The 25729-nt window shown below is 43.7% G+C and overlaps 1 protein-coding gene and 1 pseudogene across 1 annotated transcript in view; one reads left to right on the top strand and one right to left on the bottom strand.

Moving 5' to 3' along the window:
- Window positions 1-25729, bottom strand: part of Dmbt1 (deleted in malignant brain tumors 1) — a 219663-nt gene that overhangs the window by 107034 nt on the left and 86900 nt on the right. Inside the window, exons 7-9 of the mRNA XM_052175095.1 lie at window positions 22582-22614; window positions 21027-21062; window positions 19463-19786 (exon numbers count right to left, since the gene is read on the bottom strand). Coding sequence (XP_052031055.1) covers window positions 19463-19786; window positions 21027-21062; window positions 22582-22614 — 393 coding nt within the window. The remainder of the gene's footprint in view (window positions 1-19462; window positions 19787-21026; window positions 21063-22581; window positions 22615-25729) is intronic.
- On the top strand, window positions 2632-3678 carry LOC127695129 (proliferation-associated protein 2G4-like; annotated as a pseudogene).

The raw sequence follows: 25729 nt of genomic DNA on the forward strand, positions 1-25729 counted from the left end.
CTCCACCACACCACCAGATCTCTTGTAGTGAGAACTTTGGACTTTTGAGTTCATTTTAAAACACAGAAATATAAGCATGTGTTTTTGTTTTAATCCCAGGTCTAGGATGTAGGGATGCTTCAGGTTGTCCAAAGCAGCTGACTATGATTTGCCTCATGTTCTAGCAAGGGTGTAATTTTGCCAGATGCAGACAGTTTCTACAATTGTGTGATGTTTGGAATCCTGAGGTCTTTTTAGAGGGTATGTAAATGCTAGGGCCGGAGAGGCAGAGTGGGATGCTGGTTGGTTGTTGTTGGTTATTGTTGGTAGCTGTTAGTTGTTACTGGTCATTGCTAATAGTTGTTAGTTGTGGATTGTACACAAAGAAAAAAATAACAAGAAGAATTGTGATATCCTGATATTGAAGATCAAACTTGCCCCAAGGAACTCGATGGCCCTAATCAGCAAGAGGAAGTCTAATGATAATGTAACCCCACCTTTCTGACCCCTGACTTTATTCAGGAAGCTTTTTCCTTTCTTCTTTGTCCTTCTTTCTTTCCTATCTAGTTTTATTGGTGAAAGAAAGAAGAGCCCACAAAGTAAGAATGCCAGCTACTTCCTTCTTGTTCCCAACCACACCCACCCCCAGTCCACCCACAAAATCTATTCTATTTCCCATTCCTGGGAATATCTATGTATCCTCCCTTGAGCTCCTCCTTGGTACTTAGCCTTCCTTGGTCTGTGGATTGTAGCATGATTGTCCTTTACTTAACAGCTCTTGTCCACTTATAAGTGAGTACATACCGTGTTTGTCTCTCCAGGTCTGAGTTACCTAACTTGGGATGATCTTTTCAAATTCCATCCATTTGCCTGAAAGTTTTATGTCACTCATGTAACAACACAACTCTAATATTAAAGGGAATAATAGATAATTCATTCTGTAGCTATTACAAGTAATTATGGGCCAGGAACACAGATTTAGGTTACCTCAAATTCTGTATTCCAATTCAAAACAGTTTTTTAGGATATTTATAGTTTTACAGAGCAGAGAAAATCATAAATAAAGCGACTTTAAAATACATTGGTGGGTATACCAGAGGGGCTGATCTATCCAGATGGGGAGGCACTATTCTATAACACCAAAATGCTTTCTTATGACATTTGTAGCACTTAGATTGGTGAAAGTTTGAGCTGCTAAGTTAATAGCTTCTACAAGGTTTTTATTTGTTATCATGAGGTGTTAATTCAGATACAGAGTGCGGTAAGAAATGGCTATTCCATAAAGCTAAAACTAACCCAAGATAAAGTATCCACCTATGAATCAAGAAAACTTCAATCTCTTCACAGCACTGACATTCCAGTCTGTCCAGCAGTCTCTGCAGACACAGACTCCTCCAAGAAGTTTGATTGTTATTGTTATTGTTATTGTTATTGTTATTGTTATTGTTGTTGTTGTTGCTGTTGCTGTTCACAGCCACACACAACTTCTTTAAGAAATACTTATTCACACCTACAAGGCCAACAAACAGAAGAAACAAATTAATAATTGTGGAAAAGGTCACTATGACTATCAAAATAGTGGGACACAGAGACCAGTTCTGTAGTTGTTTCAGCCTCATATGGATCTGAACAGTATCACTATGAAATGTCCCTCATGACTCACATGTTGAATGCTTGGTTCCAAGTGGTGTTCATATTTGGGGAATCTTTGAAAATTTTTCAAAGTGCTACCGCATTGCAAGAAGTAGGTCACTGACAGTGTGCCGTTAAATATTATGTATCTTTAAATATCCCTCCCATGATCTCTACTTCCCCTATGGTACAAGATGATGAAGAAGCCCCTCCTCTGTGTACTCCCATCATGATGCTCGGACTCACAGCAGGACCAGAATCAATGATGCAGAGGACTATGGACTAAAACATGGCTCAACTCTGTCCTCCCCTGAGTATGTACTGGGCCTTCTGTCAGTGTGGTGAAAACACCAGCATGCTCACCACCACCCTTACTTCTGCAACTCCCTCTCTAATCCCTGGACTCCTGCAGGTCTGACCCGGAGTAGGAGGAAAGACTTGAGATGGCTAAGGTAGATGAACCACTTGCTCAGCTTCCCAGAGGTACATCACATCACAGCCTGAGGAAGCAGCCATGATGGAAGAGGGTCTTATGGGAGCACAGGAAGGCAGAGATGGCTATATCTAATCTTTCTTGCCCTACTGGAGAAGCCTGGCATCAGCTGGTTCCCAGAGCTTTGACTGACAGGAAGAGAACCCAAAAAGAGTTGGAAACAGGCCTGATACAATTTTGTTTACCTGGGTTGTTGAAACAAAGCATCATGGGTAGGTAGACTTTCTCCCCCAAGAAATCCAGAGCTGGGAGGAAAGTGAGGCTCTGACCTGGTACCAGCCAGCAGGGGATCTTGTCTCTGGGGATGGGAAGAGACGTTACAATGTCAGCACTTGCCAGTCAACCTTTCAGGAGAGTCTGGAGCTGAAACAGTGATGACTGGAGGGAGGGAAGAGCCTCGCCATGACCAAGACTGTTTAATTATACACATCTGTCACCTTCCATTTAAACCCGCCCTCAAATTAGGACCTGAAGTCTTCTTGTGGAAGAAGGCCTTGCTGGACTTCTCTGCACCTTTCAGTAGTGTACTGAGCTTGTGTGAGAAAGGCGATGCCATGATCATGGAAGAGACAGGGAAGATCTTCAAGAAGGAAAAGGAGATGAAGAAAGGTATTACCTTTGCTACCAGCATTTCCATAAATAACTGTGTGTGCCACTTCTCCCCTTTGAAGAGTGACCAGGACTATATATATTCAAGGAAGGTGACTTGGTAAAAATAGACCTTGGGGTTCATGTGGATGGCTTCATTGCCAGCGTGACTCACACTTTCATAATTGATGTAGCTCAGGGGACCCAGGTAACAGGTCAGAAAGCAGATGTCATTAAGGCCGCTCACCTATGTGCTGAAGCTGCTTTACAACTGGTCAAACCTGGAAACAAGAACACACAAATGACACAAGCCTGGAATAAAGTTGCTCACTCATTTAATTGCACACCAATAGAAGGTTTGTTGTCACACCAGTTGAAGCAACATGTGATCGGTAGAGAGAAGACCATTATCCAGAATCCTACAGACCAGCAGAAGAAGGACCATGAAAAGGTGGAAGTTGAGGTGCATGAGGTTTATGCTGTGGATATCCTCTTCAGCCCAGGAGAAAGCAAGGCCAACGATGCAGGACAAAGAACCACCATCTACAAGTGAGACCCCTCTAAACAATATGGCCTGAAAATGAAAACTTCATGTGCCTTTTCCAGGGAGGTGGAAAGGTGTTTTGATGCCATGCCCTTTACTTTAAGAGCATTTGAAGATGAGAAGAAGGCTCGGATGGGTGTGGTAAGAGTATGCCAAACATGAGTTACTACAGCCATTTAATGTTCTCTATGAGAAGGAGGGTGAATTTGTTGCCCAGTTTAAATTTACAGTTCTACTCATGCCCAATGGCACCATGCAGATAACCAGTGGTCCCTTTGAGCCTGACAAGTCTGAGATGGAGGTTCAGGATGCAGGGCTAAAGAGTCTTCTCCAAAGTTCTGAAAGTCGAAAAATGCAGAAAAAGAAGAAAAAGAAGGCCTCCATGACTGCAGAGAATGCCACCAGTGGAGAAACATTAGAAGAGAATGAATCTGGGGACTGAGGTGTGTCCCCTCCCCAGCTTGTCATTCCTGCCTCACTCACTCCCACCACACCCCAGGCTCTGTCAAGTGCAGTTCATCTTCACCACCCAAGACTACCAGCAGAACAGGTGTGTGTGGGGGGGTCTTCTGCCTCATCCTGGTCCCCCACTCACCCACTCCTTTCACCAAAATTCTAGCTCCGAGAGACTCTAGAGTTGGGCGGCCAGGCTTCCCAGCCACCAAAGACTACTTTTAGTAGAAAAAGAAATTGAAAAATAAAATCAGGAGTCAAAAAGAAATGTTCCTAATGACCCATCTCCTCCAACTGTGGCCTATCTTCGGATAACTCCCAATATTATCGTCAAATTATGTCTCTATCGATGGATTATCCCATCTACTAGGTCAGAGCCCTCAGGATCTAGTCACCTCTTGATGATTAGATCCTCTAGCTGGGGACCAAACCCATGACAAACCCTGTAATTTTGAAGAAACACTTGGTATCTAAACCCCATCCTGCTCCTTGTTGCTGATGCTGGAGGAATCACTCATGAGATCCTTACTCTCGTGGGGCTTATCCTTTAGCTAGAGAAAGTGAGTGGGGTTTAACCAAGCAAGTGAGTGGGGGTTGCCATGTACAGACGGTTAGCATGGTGGAAGCAGAGGATGATAGGCATTGGGGAATGAGTTTTGATTTCCTCTCCAGGCACTGCAGCCAGAGACTTCAACAAATATAAGAAGAACGAAATATCCCATGCCAGCCTTGGTTTGCCCTTTCTGGAAGTTGGTCAAAAAGCTTCCTATGGATTCTCTGCCAGGAATATATCCTGATGACAGCACATACTACCTGTGATAGATGAGCATTGATTAGGTACAATATTTTAGTTGTGGAAGGAAGAATCAGTGACTGTTTTCCACTAGCCCTGCTGACAAAGGGTTAAAGCTAACTTCATCCATCACGTGACTGAATGGCAGAGAGAAGAATAAAGAGGAAGAGTGGGGATTGGTAGGGTCTGCCCAGCAGTTTGACACCCATGTCCCTCATCTCTACCTCATCCCTGAATTCTGAGCCCAATGATTCCACTGGATTCCACCAGAGAGCAGCAACAGCAGTGCTGACCATCTGTCCTGGTTATCTCCAGTCAACAGAGTTCCAGCTACTTCATGAAAAGGACTCTCAACCTGGGAGTTGCCCAGATCAGAATTGCCTGTGGCCCTGTCTGTGCTGATTGCTTTGTTGGATAACTGTCCTCAAAAGGTCTGCCTACTGTCCTTGGGCAGGTGAGCCTGTGCTGTGTAAGAACACTAGCTAAGCATGAATCAGAAAACAAGTAAGCAGGGCTGCTCCATGGCCTCTGCTTCAGTTCCTGCCTCTAGTTCCTGCCATGATTTCTCTCAATGATGGATGGTGACCTGTAAGCCAAATAGACCTTTCCTCAAAGTTGCTTAGGGTCAGTGTCTGATCACAGCAACAGGAAGCAGATCCAACCAAATTTCATCAGTAGCCCAAAGCCAGAGACAAGAATGAAGGAAATGGTCTTAATGTTATTTGTCACCCCTGGGATCCACCAACCTTAATAAAGAAAAAGCTCAGTTCAGAATTGGATCCAATGACAGGCAACCACAACACCTATCACCTCCATTTACCAGCCTCACAGCCAAACCAGAATCTGTTCCTAGAAAGACATGGTGGTTTCTCCTGTGTTGGTCCAGTGTGGATGGTGGAACTTGTACACTTTGTGAGCAGCTCACTTTAAAGAGAACTTTAAAGGATTATGGGATGTGAGCTCCTCCTGCTGCTACATCGTGGTCACACTGTCCTGTGAAGACCTTTACCCTCTCACTTTGTCTGGGAACCCTCACTGCAATTCCCTCTACTTCTGATCTAGACATGAGGGACATATTTGTTACCGGGATGCCTAGGTTTCTGCATACTGTGTTGCCATGGGTTGAAGCTGCCCTGGATGGGTACAAGATACCTACTCCACCTTGTACCTAAGGTCTTGAATACCATGCAACTTAGAATAAAGTGTTATTCAAGTAGAGAAAGGATTTAGACCCTCCCAGCTACACACACACACACACACACACACACACACTGCACATGCACACATCCATCTCCATCCTGACCCACACCTGCAAGCAGTAATGGTGAAGGTTAGTCTAAAACAGACCAAAGGGGCAGAAAGATTATCTTCCTGACACAACAGAAATTCATGAGTCCCTGGCAAAGGCTCTCAACACCTGCTTACATACACAATTTTCAGAGTTGATACCAGAACTCCTTTCAGGACCAATATAAAATTATTGATCTGAAGAAATCGTTGGTCCCCCACTGACCTGGGTCACATGACTGCCTCCAGGAACTCACTCTCTTTCTGCAAGGATACCCAACTAGAGGGCACCAAGTTTTGTCACTGCTGGTCACCAAGATTACTGATGTGAATTCTTTTTTGAAGTCAGGGTTCAACCCGACATGATAAACAAGACAAATGTCTGCACACAGTTTGCACTAAGACTAAACTTTCTCAACTGGACACCCATTTGAAGTGAATAAGAATGGCATCTCAGAAGAGGTCATCAGTCTCATTTTGTGACCCAACCTCACTGGAAAGTTGTCTATCTTGATCCTTCTAACCCCAGAGTCCCTTCTGACATAACATTAAATTTAGAGACCATGGAATTTTGGAACCCACTCCAATACTGACTTATCCTACACACAGGGAGAGGGAAATGGCCAATGACAGTTTGCTGACTGACCCCTCCACACACAGAGAGAAATGGGAAGTGACAGGGTTCCCAGTGGAGAAAAGTCCTCAGGTCAGGAGGCATCCCCAACTTCTCTAAGTCTTCACAGCACACAACCATCACCCTGTCCCCTTAAGTGTCCCAAGGGAGTCAATGCTGTGCATAAAACTGGTGCCATGACCTCCAGCGAGAGCTTTAGTCAATCTTTTCTTACCTTCTTAATCAGGAACTAGAGTACTCAGCTCTGGGCATCCATATGCAAATGAGGGAGAAGAACAAGAAACATGATGTCAAGTGTCCATTGAGAAAAACCAAGACATGCAAATGCACTCAACCTCCTGATGGATGTGATTTATGGTCTGTATTGGGTAATGCTATGTGACTTGACACTAGTGGGAAATCTATGTAGTCTTGAGTTCTCCAAGGCTAAAAGGCTATTCTTAGAGAAAATGTTATGAACCTACAGACCCGAGTTCTAACTTGCCTATATATGTCTTGCACTGAGCTCTAGGGAACCACTACAAAAATGTTTCTGACAGATACACATGTAATTCTTATCTAATTGCACTGGTTGGCAGACTAATATTACATTCACTATCAGATTTGTGGAATGCTGGTTTGCCTCAACTTTGTATGTGAATGCTTTTTTGTTTCAGTATCTCTGCATGTACCCTAGGCTAGACTGAAACTCAAGATCCTACTAGCTCAGCATCATGAGTAGTAGAATATTGTGCCTGTTCTTACATGTGTGTGTATGTGTGTGTGTCTGTGTGCATTTGTATTGTTTGTAGTATGTGTGGTTGTTTCTGTGTTTGTGTGGTTGTGTGTAACCATGTTCATTGTTTTTTAAAGTTTTGGAAATAACTCTAATCTGTCCCCTTTAAATGAGACACAAACTTCAAGCATATGTTTAAATTACTTTAAAAGTGCCCTGACCCTTGGACAGAGCACCTTCAGGACTTGACGTCGTGCTGGGAATTGGATGAAAGATATCCGGATATTAACCCACTGGCACCAAGCAACCAGATTCTGAGTAACCTTTATGAGGTCTCTGGATACAGAAAAAAAATTGACCTCTCCCCACACAGTTGGTCCTGATATAAACAGAATGGAATCTTTGGAAGGAATATGGCTAAGTGAAGAGTAAAGCCAGTCTCATGCTTGGGACACGTCACAGGCCTAAGGAAAAGTAATGCCTGATATTGGGCCATTTGGATTCCCAAAAAAACTCTGGGCTGGCCAGAGACATTGTTATAGATGCAGTTCTTGCTGGTGTCCTGGGAATTAGAAATTGCAAGGAGAGAAGAATAGGATTTTTCTTTCCAAAGTCCAGGTCATCAGAGTCTAGACTATATGGATATGCCTCCAATATCTTTCATTGGAGGAACGCAAAGAGATGGAACAGGATGTGTGAAGTCCCAGGATGGGGCACTGTGACAACCACAGTATTTTCATAAGGCCTTAGATGAAAGGAAATGACAAGGGCATTTCATCTGGCTAAGCAGAGTTTTGATTTCCTCTCCAGGCACTGCAGCCACAGACTGTGCTCCCTGGACTGGCCAAGGTGTAGGTGAAGCATGGAGACCTCAGGGCACTGAGCATGGGCAATAGAACCCCTACAAACAAGACCTCTTTGGTGGCCCTTGAAGATGCCTCCTCTGGCTGATCCTCTCCAATCTCCACAACTCAGGGACATAATCCATGGCATATATGCCTATATAGGCTTGGAATCTTATTGAGAAATTTCCCTGGTAGGTTAGGACTCCACGTCATCAGACTTCTGTCCATCTTCTGGATCACAGGTGAGCCTGTGGATTCTGGGGAACAATAGACCACGGGGATACAACATAACATACCTCACACTCTGTGGTATATTCAGTTGTATAGAACATATTTGCAAAATGAGAAAGGAAAAATTCTTTTGGTATTGGAGGCAAGCGGATCAATGGAATAGGATTGAAGACCCAGAAATGAACCCACACACCTATGGTCACTTGATCTTTGACAAAGGAGCTGAAAGCATCCAGTGGAAAAAAGATAGTCTTTTCAACAAATGGTGCTGGTTCAATTGGAAGCCAGCTTGCAGAAGAATGCGAATTGATCCATTCTTATCTCCTTGTACTAAGCTCAACTCCAAATGGATCAAGGACCTCCACATAAAACCTGACACACTGAAACTAATCGATAAGAAACTGGGGAAGGCCCTTGAGGACATGGGCACAGGGGAAAAGTTCCTGAATAGAACACCAATAACTTATGCTCTAAGATCAAGAATTGACAAATGGGACCTCATAAAACTACAAAATTTCTGTAAGGCAAAGGACACTGTCAAAAGGACAAAATGTCAACCAACAGATTGGGAAAGGATCTTCACCAACCCTAAATCCGACAGAGGGCTAATATCTAATATATACAAAGAACTCAAGAAGGTAGAACCTAGAGAACCAAATAACCCCATTAAAAAGTGGGGTACTGAACTAAACAAAGATTTTTCACATGAAGAACTTCAGAGGGCTGAGAAACACCTTAAGAAATGTTCAACATCATTTATCATTAGGGAAATGCAAATCAAAACAACCCTGAGATTTCACCTCACACCAGTCAGAATGGCTAAGGTCAAAAACTCAGGAGACAGCAGGTGCTGGCGAGGATGTGGAGAAAGAGGAACACTCCTCCACTGCTGCTGGGATTGTAAGATGGTGCAACCACTTTGGAAATCAGTCTGGCGGTTCCTCAGAAAACTGGGCATGGCACTTCCGGAGGACCCTGCTATACCACTCCTGGGCATATACCCAGAGGATTCCCAGAGGATGTAATAAGGACACATGCTCCACTGTGTTCATAACAGCCCTATTTGTAGTAGCCAGAAGCTGGAAAGAACCCAGGTGTCCCTCAACAGAGGAATGGATACAAAAAATGTGGTAAATTTACACAATGAAGTACTATTCAGCCATTAGAAACAATGAATTCATGAAATTTATAGACAAATTGACGGAGCTGGAGAACATCATACTAAGTGAGGTAACCCAGTCTCAAAAGACCAGTCATGGTATGCACTCACTGATAAGTGGATAATAACCTAGAAACTTGGAATACCCAAGAAATAATCCACATATTAAATGATGTCCAAAAAGAACAGAGGAGTGACCCCTGGTTCTGGAAAGACTCAACGCAACAGTATAGGGGAATACCAAAACAGGGAAGTGGGAAGGAGTTGATGGAGGAACAGGGGGAGGGAAGAGGGTTTATGGGACTTGTGGGGAGTGGGGACCCAGAAAATGGGAAATCATTTGAAATGTAAATAAAGAATACATCAGGGGGGGCAGGAGGGGGGGAAGAACCCAGAGCAGGAGCTGCAATCTCCCATGCTAAAGACCTTTAATCACTAGAAATGCTGTAATTCTACTATGCAGTATGAAACTGATCCTTCTTTAACTTGCCACTGAGAGGTCAAAATGAGCTTCTTTTGGCCTTACTCTTCTTCATTTCTGTATCTATTCCATCCAAAAAACTATCTGTTTCTGTCCAGCAGTCACAGGCAAACTGGGTTTACCTGAAAGGGAGGCTGTAATAAAGGTAGGGGGGAGGCGAGGGAAGAATGAAGCCAAGACAAAAGTTCTGATCTAGGCTCAAAGTTTACTTTTCAGTTCTGCGTTTACATAGGGAAAGACCCAGCCTTAGTTGCAGCTGGGTTCGTGTTTCAAAGCAAGCATCAGCAGGCAGTCTTGTTTTTGCAGGAATTCTGTGGATGTGGGAAACAGGAGACTCCATCCCAGGTGGGCTAGGCAACTGTGGCAAAACAAGGTCTAATAAGCCCGCTCAAGGCTGGGCGAAGGGTACAATTCCTCCCTTTTTATATTTTTAAAATTTTAGCTGGACTGGGGCATAAGATTTACTTATGCTCTATAGTCCCACCTGGGAATTATGGTGGCTGGCGGCCATGGCTGGCTTAGGTCTGAGTCTATTCTCTCTCTTACCCGACTCTGAGGACATGCACAGCTTGCTTGTTTTCATTTGCACAAACATGACCTTTTAGTGTTTAATATGAACAAACACAGTCTTTTGGCACATGGTCTTAGGTTGATAAGAGTCATAGAACATCAGTGGCCCGTCATTGACTACCAGCCCTCATAGCACACCCTTATTCCATTCAGACCAAAGCCACGAAGAACATGTCAAAGCTAGATGCTGCATATGCACTTAATGCATTTCTTCATAGTGATGAACAGCTGCCATCGTGAATAGCTGAGCTTGCTGAAAGTGATCTTACATGAACGCAGCCAACCTGCTTAAAACACAAGGCCCAAAAGTTAAAAGCAACAAAATTATAATTAATGATCCAAGCAATCTAGAAATTAAAGTTGTAAGCCATGGAGTCGTGGAAAACCAAGATTCAAACCATTCCTGATTCTTTCTTTCTCTTTTCCTTTTTGCAAGTCCTTCTCAAACTTTAGCCATCCTTTATTAATTACTCCTGAATGATCCATGTAAAACAACATTCTTCATGGAGGACTGCACATAATCCTCCCTGTTGAAGAAATAAAAGATCAAGTCCCTTCCTGTTCTGAAGAACTACCTCAGACAGGGATGTTAGAGAATCTTGCAAATAAATAGAAGTTTCTGTCTTTTCTCTATCTGTTTCTATTGCTGTTCTAAGATGCTCATAATTTTTTCCTTGCAAAACTAGGACAGAAGCACCTGTTTCTGTGCCTCCCACAAAAGCATATGGAGTCACTAGTTCCGAAGCCTTGGTCATTAATTTCTCTATGGATAGGGAAATTTCCTTCTGCAGGCACATCGATCAACTTAATATTATTTACCATTACCACAACTTCTAGGGCTTCAGAAGGTAGTAGATGTAAGGGAAATGAAATAAGTTGAGCAATTCTTTTATTTACAGTTATAATGCCATGGGGGGGGGGCAGCCGTAGTTCTAATTTCTCCTGCTTGAGAGTCTCTGAAAATTCTACTTGCTGTTTTTCCACAAATTCCTTAAAAAAAATGTTCATCAGAAGCCTGTCTGATACCAAATAAATCCCCACTGAGATTTCCTGTCTTTTTTAATCTTGGGGGTTAAATTTTGCTTCTACCACTGTATCCAATAAAGCTTGTGTAAAAGGGGCAGCGGGCCCATACTGACCACAGCTGTTTTTAACTTTTATCACTCTTGAAATCATCCTAATTACAAACCATGGGTGGGTTAAAAATCATGAGCCTTCGATCAGACTGCAAACTGCAGTCAATGGGACATTGATAGTTTAGCCATAATTCTTTAGTTTCTTTTGCAATATTAGAGTATAACCACAACTTTGAAAAGCAAAACTTAAACTCTAACAATCAATCCAGTCTCTCCCAAAACACCAAGTGAATTAGTCCCATGGTACAAAGCTTGACTGCACACAAACGTAAGACAGTGAGGCCTCCATTGCCTCCCCAAAGAGACACTGCTCCAACTCTTATCTTTTGTAAGTCTCATCTCTTGGATAAGAATTACACAAAATATTATGCCAACTTAGAAATATCCTATTTTCCTGTGTTGGTTGATGTCGTGTGTTGTTTAAAATGACTCCAACCCTGAGTTACCAGTTTTAAGCTAACCTTTTGTTACCAATATTACACCTTTTTAATCATGCTCAATAACTTCCAAGCCAATATTCTATAGCCAAGACTTGCAAAACATATTGATACCTTTAAGACCAATCAGAAACAAAATGAAGTGGCCATGAATCTTATAAATGTAGACCAAACAAAATTTTTACTTTTTCTAACTGTAATTTCAAGAGAGGAGCTCCTTGTTACCTGCTGAACCCAATAATCACAGTCCCAGAGATTTTTGTAGGAAAAACAACCACCAGCTAGCTCCCTTACCATAGAAGCCGAGAAGTTTCTGGCCCCTTTAAGATCGACTTGTACAGAGTCTCCTGGGAGGGCTTCTCAGCTATCCTAGACTTCTAACTACAGGTGCAGGGCTCCAAAAGCCAGTTAAGACTGCCATTTATTTATTTTCTCTCTTTTACTTTTCTCCTTTTTTGAAATGAGTTAAAACTAAATCAAAGGGTGAACAAATATCAGATCTTTTCAACATGAAACATAGAACATTCAATCAAACCAGAAAACGAAGACACAGACTTAACATAAACAACCGGTTTTGATGGACATGGACAGATTGGCATGCCAAAGGCAGACAATAGACAGAGAGGGAAGAGAATTACAAGTTCTAAAGGGATCCAGATATACAACTGCTTTTCTGGAATCTATTCTCTCCCTCTCCCCCTCTCTTTTCCTCTCCCCCTCCCTCTCCCCTCCCTCTCCCTTCCCTTCTTTTCCTTCTCCCTCTCCTTGTCCCCCCTCTCTCTTTCTCTATCTATCTCTCTCATGTTCAAGATCTAACTCTTCATTTCCTTCTGGGAATTCTGCCAGAGAAGGAAGAGGAGGCACAGTGGCAGCTACTGGTAGTTTATTTCAAACACCCTGCTTTTCTAACTTTCCCAATTCCTCCTCCATTTGTCTAATTCTTTCATTTATATATGTACCATTCCTACTTCTGGGAATTATGGACAGCATTTATTTTATTTTACTTTATTTTAAACACTACTCCTCTCGCCTGATGTAGCTCTTGGCTGCAGACTTGCCTTTACCTGATGCAGTTCATGACTGTGGACAATTGCCCGAATTCCCCTGCCTTATTACGCTGCCACACCTAGGTGAAGTCAGTGTGTGGTTAACACCTCTTCAGCCCAGCCTGTACCCTTCTGACTGCACTATTTTTTTTAAACCACAAAAGGTTCAAATGGCTAACTCTAGCACTAATTCTGTGTGTTGCTTACTGTGCTTCTTGGATACTTTCAATTTTCTTCTGATTTTTGCATAGATCCATCCAAGATAGTATTTCTCCCCTGTTTTCAGGCCCCCTCATTCAGGGGCCACCTGTAAATGTCCAGCAGTCACAGGCAAACTGGGTTTACCTGAAAGGGAGGCTGGAATAAAGGTAGGGGACCGAGAGAATAATGGAGCCAAGACAAAAGTTCTGATCAAGGCTCAAAGTTTATTTTTTCAGTTCTGCGTTTCTATAGGGAAAGACCCAGCCTTAGTTGCAGCTGGGTTCTTGTTTCAAAGCAAGCTTCAGCAGGCAGTCTTGTTTTTGCAGGGATACTGCAGAAGTGGTCATCAGGAGACTCCATTCCAGGTGGGCTAGGCAACTGTGGCAAAACAAGGTCTGATTAGCCCACTCAAGGCTGGGGGAAGGGTACATCTATCCAGTTCACCAACATCCCCTACATAGACACAAGATGGAAATACCCAGATGATAATTGAATCCAAAAGTCAGTTGGCTATTTCTGTGCTTCAAACAGAACCTCTTATAATAAATATTTGCCATCACTAAAGCAGTTCTGAGAAAGTGGTTCTGATTAGCAAAAGAGGTGACCTCCAGATATTATTTCAGAAGGACAGAATGAATGCAGTCACAATGTGGTTACTAGCAGAACCATGGTCCTCCTACTATTGTCAGGTAGGGTGTCAACACTACAATCACAGTATGTTTCCTGTGACATGTACACAGTACATGCTACCTATCATTAAACTGGGGATCAACATGGGAATACATATGCACACATACGCATGTACACACACACACACACAGGCACACAAAGGGTGCTTCTGCATCCACTACATTTTCATCAGGATCACAAGTGAAATGGTGTTCATCTATCTAACAGGAGTCTTCTCTCTAGCCTACAGCCTGCTCTCCCACTGTAAGGATGCACATGACTGGGCAGTCAGCAGGCAGCATGCTTCTTCGTGGTGTGTTGCCTCTAAGGCTCTCACAGTTAAATCTGTGCTGGTTGTGAGAGGAAACAGACAGCAGCTTTGTAGTCCAGAAAGAACAGGTTCAGCATCCTGACAGGAGGAGCCAATCCTGGAGGCTTCTGTGGCTCCTTTGTGGTTGTGAGAACTCTGTGGTCTCAGAGTTATAGGTTGGAGTGGATGCATGGTGAGGGGCTCAGAGAGTTGCTGTTGGAGTTCTTCAGAGGGTGCTATGGGTATTGGAAAAAGCCACTTGAACCTTCCAAGGTGTTCCCAAAGAAGACACTGGGTCTGAGGGAGCCCATCTTGCTGCCCTCTGCTGGTCACTCTCGGAATGTTCCTCCCAGAGAAGTGCCAGCCTTGGTTTGGCCCTTTCTGGAAGTTGGTCAAAAAGCTTCCTCTGGATTCCCTGCCAGGAACATATCCTTATGACAGCACATACTACCGGTGATGGCTGAGCATTGATTATGTGCAATATTTTTAATTTTGGAAGGAAGAAGCAGTGACTGTTTTCCACTAGCCCTTCTGACACAAGGCTGAAACTAAGTTCATCCATCATGTGAATGAAGGGCAGACAGAAGAATGAAGAGGAAGGATAGGGAATAGTAGGCTCTGCCCAGCAGTTTGACACCCATGTCCCACATTTCTATTCCATCCCTGATTTCTGTGCCCAACAATTGCATTGGATTCCATCAGATAGCAGCAGCAACAGCAACAGCAGAAGCAATGGTGGCCATCTGTTCTAGTTATCTCCACTATCAACTGAGCTACGCCTAAATCATGTAAAGGACTCTCAATTTGGAAGTTGCCCAGAGCAGAATTGCCTATGGCCCAGTCTGTATGGATTGTCTGGATTGACAATTGTCAGGGCAGGGCCAGCCTTTTGTCCTTGGGCAGGTGAGCCTGGGCTGTATAAGAACATCAGCTAAGGGCTGGAGAGCTGACTCAGTGGTTAAGAGCACTGGCTGCTCTTCTGAAGGTCCTGAATTCCAATCCCAGCAACCACATGGTGGCTCATAACCATCTGTAAAGAGATCTGATGCCCTCTTCTGGAATGTCTGAAGACAGCTACACTGTACTTACATATAATAATAAATAAATCTTAAAACACAAAAACAAAAACAAAGAACACTGGCTAAGCATGACTCAGAAAACAAGTAAGCAGGGCTGCTCCATGGCCTCTGCTTCAGCTCCTGCCTCCAGCCCTTGTCCTGGCGTGAGCCACTGATGGATGGTGAATTGTAGGCCAGATAGAGCCTTCCCTCTCCAAGTTGCTTAGAGCAAGTATGTGATCACAGCAACAGGAATAAGATTCAACCCCAATTTTATCAGTAGCCAAAAGCCAGAGATGAGAGCAAAAGAGAAGGCCTTACCATCATTTGTTGCTCCTGGGTTCAGCAAACCTTAATAATAATAATAATGATAAAAAGCTCAGTTTAGAATTGTATCCATTGTGTAGAAATAATTCATAGAGGGTGCACAGTTAGCCTGGACTGCTTGTACAGCCCCTCCTCCTGGAGGTTGGGGGTGGGATCTCTGGTTCAGTTTTGGCTATGTGCACTGCTGGTGGTCTTGATAAACATGATTTTTTTTTGGTAAGAAGATATAAAAACATCTGGGATGGAAGTGGCTTACACATCATGTCCACTGTGATTTTTAAAAAAAGCAGCTGGACATGGTGTCAAAGTCTTGGAATCCTAGAACCTGGAAACCACAGGCAAGAAGATCAGGAGTTCAAGGATGACCTTGCCAAAAACAGCAAGTCTGAGGTTAGCCTTGGCTAGGTGTGTCTCAAAAAATAGTAAATAAACAGACCAATAGCAAATGAATGTTCCTCTAACATGGCTAATATTAAATTCTTATTAGGGTTGAGACAAGCTGGAGTTGGCCCAGGTGTCAAGAGGGCATGTTATCCTTACCTATCATCTGCCAACCACAGATCCCTGAATCTGTTTCATGTCTCCTACTCAGAATTTATTGCAAGTAAGACTGAATCCAAGACCTGCATTCAGATATTATATTTGATTCTGCCATACACTGACATTTGAGGCCAGGGTAACACAAAATTGAAGACTAACTGTCTTACCAAAGGACCCTTTATACTATAGCTGGCAGGAGTTCCTATTGTCATTACATGTCTACATGAGAAACCATATATTTCAGCCTAGTGTCGTTCATTAACACTTAGTGTGCCAACATCTATCACAACATTCAGGGAAATTATATATGATATAAGCCCATATTTTCAGAGTACTTACCAGTTATGGGGTTGCTCTTTTTAGAAGCTGTGAAAGGAATAAAAGCAAAATCAGACTGTGTCACCTACAAGAATATTGACACAATCCTTTCTGAATCAATAGCCTCTACATCTTTACTATGTGGCATCCACAAAGACAAAATTCAAATACCTAGGTACATTTTTCATTGGTCAAAAGAGCAAGATAGTCTTAGTAATATTCTAGTCTAGGCCCTCTGTACCCATGGGTTCCCTCACAAATTACACAGGGGGTGAATCAAAATTATGAAAGAAAAAAGCCTGCCTCTGTATTAATGAGCATGGAAAATGTTCCCTCTTTCCATCCTCACATGAGTGATGTGGTGTAGCACTGAATCACACAACATTGATATGATGCTATGAGGGACTAGACCTGGACACAGGAGGGTGTCTGTGGGTCACACATCAGTTGATATAAGACTTGAGTGCCAGAGGCTTTGGGTAGGAGCAAGAAAGTTGTTGAAACCCATTTCCTTTGGAAACTGGGAAATAATTGCTCAGGAATGAGGAGGATGTGGTTAATATTGCTGGTTTACCGTGTGTGTATGTATAATTGTTTAGGTATATGAATAAATATTGGGATCAGAAGCACTGCTCAGGTCTCTCAGGAGCCATGCGGGTAGACTGCTCACAATTCCATCCTCCATCCCACGAGCTGCAATACACTCTTGTGAGTCAGGTGCCCCGTTAGGCTCCTGGCACTGTACCAAGCTGGGAACAAAATAAGCAATGAGTGCACCCTGCACTGCAGAGAATCCAGCAAATCAAGGCCCCTGAAGACATCAACAGAGAGTTTTGAGCAGAGGACAAGTGCTAATGGAGATGCTGTGTGAGAATATGCATGGACACCCAATGACATAGAGTATATGTGTCTGTCTGTGTGTCAGTGTCCACATCTGTCCTATGTGCCCTTCTGTGATTATGTGTGTGTGTGTGTCTATGTGTATGTGTAGGTATTTTGTATATAACAATGTGTGTTTGTGTTGTACTATCTGAGAAGTGTATATTTTCATGCAAAATTATGTGTATGGTTTTGTGTCTGTGTATGTATCTCTAGGTGTGTTTGTCTCTCTGTCTATACAAGTATATATGTATGTGTGCACCGTTTGTCTGTGTTTACGTCTGAGTGTCAGTGTGTGTGTGTGTGTCTTAAAATATATAAGTTAGGGAGAGATTTTTAAAGGTGACAGTGTCCCTGATCTTTAGAAACAGAGGTTAGAACAAACCAAGTGGAGGCTGGTGAAAAACAGGAAAAAGTAGACCTGCGTCAGGACACCATAGCATCTGCAGTGACCTGACTTTAGCTACAGGGGTTACTGTTGAAATGTGGAATGTGACAAGCACACTATTGTAAACTGAGTGAACTGCAGTTTCCTGGGTAATAAGGAGAAGAAATGAAACCAGGATGTATGCTGGGCACGAGAGCTCACAATGGTAACACCAGCATTGGGAAATGAGGCTGGAGAATTAGTAGGTAGAGCTCAGCAGCTTGGGTTATGCATATACATACACAAACACATACACGTACATATACATCAGAAAGATAAGCAAAGTAGAAAATAGGAAAGAACATGTAGAAACATTCAGATGTCCCAATGCAGAAGAAGAAACGCAGAGCACCAGGAGACAGTGTGGTTCTATGAGGTGACAGCCAGCTGACTTGGGGTAAGTAAGATAGCAAAGTTTCAGGCCCTCCATTTTCAGTAGCATTCAACAGTGAGGTCTGTGATTCCCTGGGGTGTGTTCTTACAATGACTCATACACACATCCTGCCCTCCATGACTGTGCAAAGAGCAAAGCTAATGACCCAGGTAACTTATTTGGTGAAAACTCAGAGGGATTGAGGAGTGTGTGTCTTATCAATAGTGCACTACTGTCATAGGAAAAAGCATGACCCTACAATGAACAGGAGAAGAGGGGACTTCAAGCTGTTGACAGTGACCTGAGCTAGGTGTGGGATTGACATCTCTGAGATATAGAAGGACTATTAGATAGAAAGCACTCAGAATTTCTCCTAGACTCCAGGAAAGACAGACTCAGACTTTGGGCAGATGTACTGAGGCTGAGGTTCCAGGGTGGGTGCTGCCAGAGTAGACCATCAATAATCCAGAAATTCATGGACTTCTGCTAGGGACTCCATGACTCAAGTGGACCTGGTTTTCTGCAGCTTACAAAGCGCAAGTAAGAGAATCATTACCAGCTGCAAACATGAGAGGAAACCAGCATTCTTCCTTACTGTGTGCGTAATCACCCGAAGGCACACTCAGCCTTGAGTTGTTGAAGGTTCAAAGATTGACCCTCTTGTTTAAAGGATTCTGGCGGACTCTGGCAATCCTACCTGCTATATCCAGGCCCAAATAGTTCTTGTCCATTTATCTCAAGAACATGCCACATATGACCTCGCTGCCATGTCCACATCCACCCAACATGACTGACATTTCCAGTGTGATGTCATGATAGAGCTAGTGAACCCAAATCTGTGAGAACCCAGAGCTCTGTAGAGCCTGAGAGAGGGAAGGAGGAAATGACACTTCCCCAGAAGATTCCTTCTACAGGACTTTCTGAGAAGGATTCCTGAGAACACTGGGTGGGGGGTGGGGAAGAACAGTGAATATGATCAGATGGCTATGCCTTATAGCTTTGCCATTCAGATATTCAAATTCAACACAGAAACAGGATTCCAGTGCTCCAAACCAAGGCTGGGTTATTCCTTGAAAGAGCAAGTGCATGCTGACCCTGATACTTTCTCAAGTATGAAACTGACATTGCCTTTCCATGGCTTACCTGTCTCACATAAACTCTAAAGTCACTAGAACCTGAAAGCACTCTGCAGTGCCCTGACTGAGAAGGACATTGTCCTGGATATTCACCAATCCTTACAAGGACCAAATGAACAGGGACAGGATGGAGTTCTGATAGCATTCATAGTGACCTGACTGATTTTCTGCCAGGCACATTTAATGATTACTGGGTCTTACCAGAACAGATGACTCCAGCATCTTCATGGTGTCCACAGTCATGAGAGAGCCAGCCAGGGTGGAAACATCTCCATAGATAGTTCTCATAACCTCTACAGGCCACATCATCGAGGACAATGTACCCAGAACCTTGTCCAAAGTGGGCACTTCCTGGGGCAGACAAGGCCCAGCCACAGCCCAGCTGCCTGCACACGGCATTGGCATCACGGATGTCCCAGCTGTCATCACACACAGTGCCCCAGGAACCCTGGTAAAGGATCTCCACGCGACCCTGACACCTGTCTCCTCCATTCACCAGCCTCACAGCCAAAGGAGAATCTGTTCCTGGAAAGACATGGGGGTTTCTCCTGTGTTGGTCCTTGTGGATGATGAAGCTTGTACACTTTGTGAGCAGCTCACTCATGAACTTTAAAGGATTATGGAATATGAGTTCCTCCTGCTGCTGCATCAAGGCCACACTGTACTGTGACAACCTTTACTCTCTCACTTTGCCTGGGAAACCTCACTGCAATGCCCTCTACTTCTGTTCTAGACATGAGGACCGTGTTTGTCACCAGGATGCCTAGGTGTCTGAAAACTGTGTTTGCATGGGTTGAGTCTGCTCTGGATGGTGACAAAATACCTTGTACCTAAGGCCTTGAGTGCCATGCACTGTAGAATCAAGTGTGATTCAAGTAGAGAGAGGATGCAGACACTCCCAGATCCTCACATACACACTGCACATTCATCTCTACCTTGTCTCTGCCTGTGAGCAGTAAAAGAGAAGGCAGAGCAGATTAATCTATGAGAGACCAAAGAGGCAGAACCATGAGCTCCCTGCCAAATGGAAGTTCATGGGTCCCTGGCAAAGGTTCTGAACACCTGCTTACACACACAAGGTTCAGAGTCTACATCAGAACTGCTTTCAGGCCCAATATAAAATTATAAACCTGAAGGCAGTGAAGGTCTATACTCTGCTGGCTAAAAGACTGCCTCCATGACCTCACTCTCTGTCTGCAAGGATAACACACTAGAAGGCACCAAGATTTGTCACTGCTGGACACCAAGATTACTGATGTGAACTTTTCAGGGAAGTCAAGGTTCAACCCAACATGATAAACAAGACAAATATCCGCACACAGTTTGCACCAAAATTAAGCTTTCTTGACTGGGCACCCATTTGAAGTGAATCAAAATGGCATCTCATAAGAGGTCATCAGTCTCATTTTGTTACCCAACCTCCCTGGAAAATTGTCTATCTTGATCCTTCTAACCCTAGAGTCTCTTCTGACATAACACTAAATCTAGAGACAATGGATTTTTGGATACTGACTTCTCCTACACACAGAGTGAGTGAAATGGCCAATGACAGCATTCTGACTGACCCCTCAACATGCAGAGAACTGGGCAGTGACAAGGTTCCCAGTGGAGGAAAGTGCTCAGGTCAGGAGGCATCCCCAACTTCTCTAAGTCTTCACAGCACACAACCATCACCCTGTCCCTTTAAGTGTCCCAACGAAGTCAATGCTGTGCATAAAACTGGCACTATGACCTCCAGCGAGAGCTTTAGACAACCTTTTCTTACCTGTTGCTGTGTAATCAGGAACTTGAGTAGTCAGCTCTGCGCATCCATATGCAAATGAGGGAGAAAAATGAGAAACATGATGTTAAGTGTCCATTGAGGAAAGCCAAGACATGCAAATGCACTCAACCTCCTGATGGATGTGACTCAGGGTCTGTACTGGGTAATGTTCTGTGACTTGACACTAGTGAGAAATCTATGTAATCTTGAGCTCTCCAAGACTAAAAGGCTATTTTTAGAGAAAATGTTATGAACCTACAGACCCTAGCTCTAACTTGCCTACCTATGACTTTCCCTGAGCTCTAGGGAACCACTACAAAAATGTTTCTCACATGGACACACGTATTCTTCCTTTCTAATTACACCAGCTGGTAGACCAATATAACCTTCACTAACAGATGTGTGTAATGACAGCTTGCCTCAACTTTGTATGTAATTTTTTTTTTAGTTCAGTGGATGTACCTGAGGCTAGACTGAAACTCAAGATCCTACTAACTCAACATCTTACGTGGCAGAATATCGTATGTATGCATCCTTTCTCATTGTATTTTTGGCTGTTTTGGAAATGACTCTAATCTCTCCCCTTAAAATGAGACACAAATTTCAAACATATGATTAAATTACTTTAAAACAGTCCAAGCTCTTGGACAGAGTGCCTTCAAGAGTTGAATTGGTGCTAGGGATTGGACTGAAGACATCCAGATATTAACACACTGGGACCAAGCAACCAGTTCTGAGTATCCTTCATAAGGTCTCAGGATATGGGAAAAATTGAACTCCCCCACAGAGCAGGTCTTGAGATAAGCAGGGAGGCATCTCTAGAAGGAATATGGGCAAGTGAGAGTAAAGCCAGTCTCATCCTTGGGACACCTCCCAGGCCTAAGGAAAAGTAATGCCTGACACTGGGCAAATTGGATTCCAAACAAAATCTGAGCTGGCCAGAGGCATTGGTATAGAAACAGTTCTAGGAGCAAAAAATGCCAGGGAGAAAAGAAAGGGATTTCTTGTTTCGTAAGCTCAGTCCATCAGAAACTAAACTATACTGATGTACCAGCAACACCTTTTGTTGGAGGAACTCAAAGAGATTGAATAGGATCTGAGATGTCTCCAGATGGGGGTGGGGGCATCCACAGTAGCTTTATAAGGCCTTAGACAAAATGAAATAACAAAGGCATTGGCTAAACAGAGCTTTGATTTCCTCTCCAGGCACTGAAGTCAGGGACTTTGCCCTCTGCCAGTCTCTGCTCCCTGAACTGGCCAAGGTATGGATGAAACATGGGCGACCCAGGGCACTGAGAATGGTCAATAGAACCCCTACAAGCAAGGCCTCCTTGGTGGCCCTTGAAGATGCTTCCTCTGGATCATCCTCCCCAACCTCCACAACCCCAGGGCCGTAATCCATGGCACATATGCTCATATAGGCCTGAACTTATTGAGAAATATCCCTGAAAGCATAGGATAATGTGTGCTCTGCCTTCTGCCCATCTTCTGCATCACAGGTGAGTCTGTGGATTCTGGGAAATAATAAGCCACAGGGATATAACATAGCACACCTTACCTTCTGAGGTTTGTTCAGTTGTATAAAACACGTCTGAAAAATGAGAAAGGAAGAATTCATTCAGTGTTGGCCCTCACTTGAGGTACCCAGAGGCAGGAGCTGCAATCTCCTTTGCTTAAGGCCTTTGATCACTAGAAATGTTATAATTCTCATATGGATTATGACACTGATATTTATTTTACTTGCTACTAAGATGTCAACATGAGCATCTTCTGGCCTTACTCTCCTTTATCTCAGCACCTTTTCCATCCACAAAGCTATCCACTTCACCGACAGAACCAATGTAGGCAGCCGATGGAAATAGCCAGAAGATATATGAATGCAAAATCATTTGGATATTTCTGTACTTCAAACAGAATCTCTTATGAAAATTTTTTGCCATCACTGAAACAGTTCTGAGAAAGTGACTCTGACTAGCAAAAGAGGTGACTTCCTGAATTATTTCAGCAGAGAGAATAAACGCAGTCACACTGTGACTACTAGCAGAACCATGGTACTTCTACTATTGTCAGGAATGGTGTGATAACCAGAATCGCAATATGTTTCCTGTGACATGTGCACAGTACATGCTAAGTAGCAATAGTTAAACCAGAAATCCACATGGGAACACATTTGCACACACATGCACATACACACACACACACACACATTCAGGCACACAAAGGGTGCTTCTGCATCCACTACATCTTCATCAGGGTCATGAGTGAAATCATGTTCATCAAACAGGAGTCTTTTCTCTAGCCTACAGCCTGTTCTCCCACTGTAAGGATGCACACGACTGGGCAGTCAGCAGGCCGCATGCTTCTGCATGATGTGGATCCCCTAAGTCTCTCACAGTAAAAATCTGTGCTGGTTGTGAGAGGAAACAGACAGCAGCAGTGTAGCACCAGGAAAGAACAAGTTTAGCATCCTGACAGCTGGAGCTGAGCCTGGGTGTGCCCTTCTGTGGCTCCTTTGTGGTTGTGAGAACTCTGTGGTCTGAGAGTGATAGGTTGGAGTGGATGCAAGGTGAGGAGCTCAGACATTTGTTGTTGGAGTTCTTCAGAGGGTGCTATGGGGATTGGAAAAGGCCAACTGAGCTTTCCAAGGTGTTCCCAATGAAGGCTCTGGGTCTGAAGGAGCCCATCTTGCTGCCCTCTGCTGGTCACGCTCTGAATGCCGCCCTCCCCCCCCACCCCCCAGAGAAGTGCCAGCCTCAGTGTGGCCATTTCTGGAAATTGGTCAAAGAACTTCCCCTAGATTCCCTGGATTCCCATCAGGAACATATCCTGATGATAGTTAAGCATTGACTATGTGCAATATTTTAACTGTGGAAGGAAGAATCAGTGACTGTTTTCCACTAGCCCCTCTGACAAGAAGCTAAAGCTAACTCCATCCATCAGGTAGGTGATTGAAAGGCAGAAAGAAGAATGAAGAGGAAGGGTAGGGATTGGTAGGGTCTGCCCAGCAGTTTTCAACCCATGTCCCTCATCTCCACTGCATCCCTGATTTCTTAGCCCAATGATTCCATTGGAGTCTACCAGATAGAAGCAGCAGCAGCAGTGCTGGCCATCTGTCCTAGTTTTCTCCACTGTCTACAGAGTTCCAGCTATGTCACCTAAAGGACTCTCAGTCTGGGAACTGCCCAGATTAGAATTGCCCATGTCCCTGTCTGTGTGGGTTGTCTGGATTGATAATTGTCAGGGCAAGAGCAGTCCATAGCCTTTGGGCAGGTGAGCCTGTGCTGTGTAAGAACAATAGCTAAGCATGAGTCAGAAAACAAGTAAACAGGACCCCCCCCCCCATGGCCTCTGCTTTTCAGTTCCTGCCTCCAGCTCCTGTCCTGGCTTCACTCAATGACCGATGGTGACCTGTAAGTCAAATAGACCTTTCCTTCTCCAAGGTACTTAGAGACGGTACGTGATCAATCACAGCAACAGAAGGCAGATTCCAACCCAATTTCATCAGTAGCCCAAAGCCAGAGATAAGAGCAAAGGAGAAAGCCTTACCATTATTTGTCACACCTGGGCTCTGCGAACCTTAATTTAAAAAGAGTTTAGAATTAGATCCACTGTGTAGAAATGGTCTCATACAGGGTGCACAGTTAGCCTCAAATCCATTGTACTGCCAGTCTTGGGAGGTTGGGTTGGGGATCAGTGTTTTAGTTTTTGGCTATGTGCATTGCCCAAGGTCTTGAAAAAATTTTTCATAAGGAGAGATAAAAAACAGCTGGGCTGGAGGTGATGTGCACATCACAGCTGATACGGTGTAAAAAAAAGAAAAAAACCCCAGCTGAACATGGTGTCAAAATCTTGGAATCCTAGAAGCTGGAAACCACAGGCAAGATGATCAGGGGTTCAAGGATGACCTTGCCAAAAACAGCAAGTCTGAGGTTAGCCTGGGCTAGGTGGGTATCATGAAATAGCAAATAAACAGACCAATAGCAAACAAGTGGTCCTCTAACCTGGGTAACATCACATTCTTATTAGGCTTGGGACAAGCTGGAGTTGGCCCAAGCGGCAAGAGAACATGGTATCCCTACATATCATCTGCCAACCCCAGATCCCCGCATCTGCTTCATGTCTCCTACTCAGAGTTTATGGCAAGTAGGACTAAATCCAAGACCTGTATTCAGATAGTCTATTTGTTTCTGCCATATGCTGACATTTGAGGCCAGGTTAACACAAAATTGAAGACTGTAACTGCCTTACCAAAGGACCCTTTATGCTATAGCTGGCAGGAGTTCCTATTGTCATTACATGTCTAGATGAGAAACTATATTTCAGCCTCGTGTTCTTCATTAACACTTAGTGTGCCAGCATCTATCACAACATTCAGGGAAATGATATACTGACACAAGTCCATATTTTCAGAGAACTTACCAGTTATGGGACTGCTTGTTTGAAAAGCTATGAAAGGAATATAAGCAAAATCAGACTGTGTGTCACCCACAAGAATATTTGCAAAATCCATTCTGAATCAATACCTTCTACATCCTTACTATGTGGGGTCCCCGAAGACAAAATTCAAATACCTAGGTACCTTTTTCATTGGTCAAAAGAACAAGATGGTCGTAGTAATATTCAAGTCAGGGCCCTCTGTACTCATGGACTCCTTTACAAATTACACAGGGGGTGAATCAAAATTATGAAAGAAAAAAAGCCTGTCT

The sequence above is a fragment of the Apodemus sylvaticus genome, chromosome 1 (genome assembly GCF_947179515.1).
Source record: "Apodemus sylvaticus chromosome 1, mApoSyl1.1, whole genome shotgun sequence".
NCBI classification, from domain to species: domain Eukaryota; kingdom Metazoa; phylum Chordata; class Mammalia; order Rodentia; family Muridae; genus Apodemus; species Apodemus sylvaticus.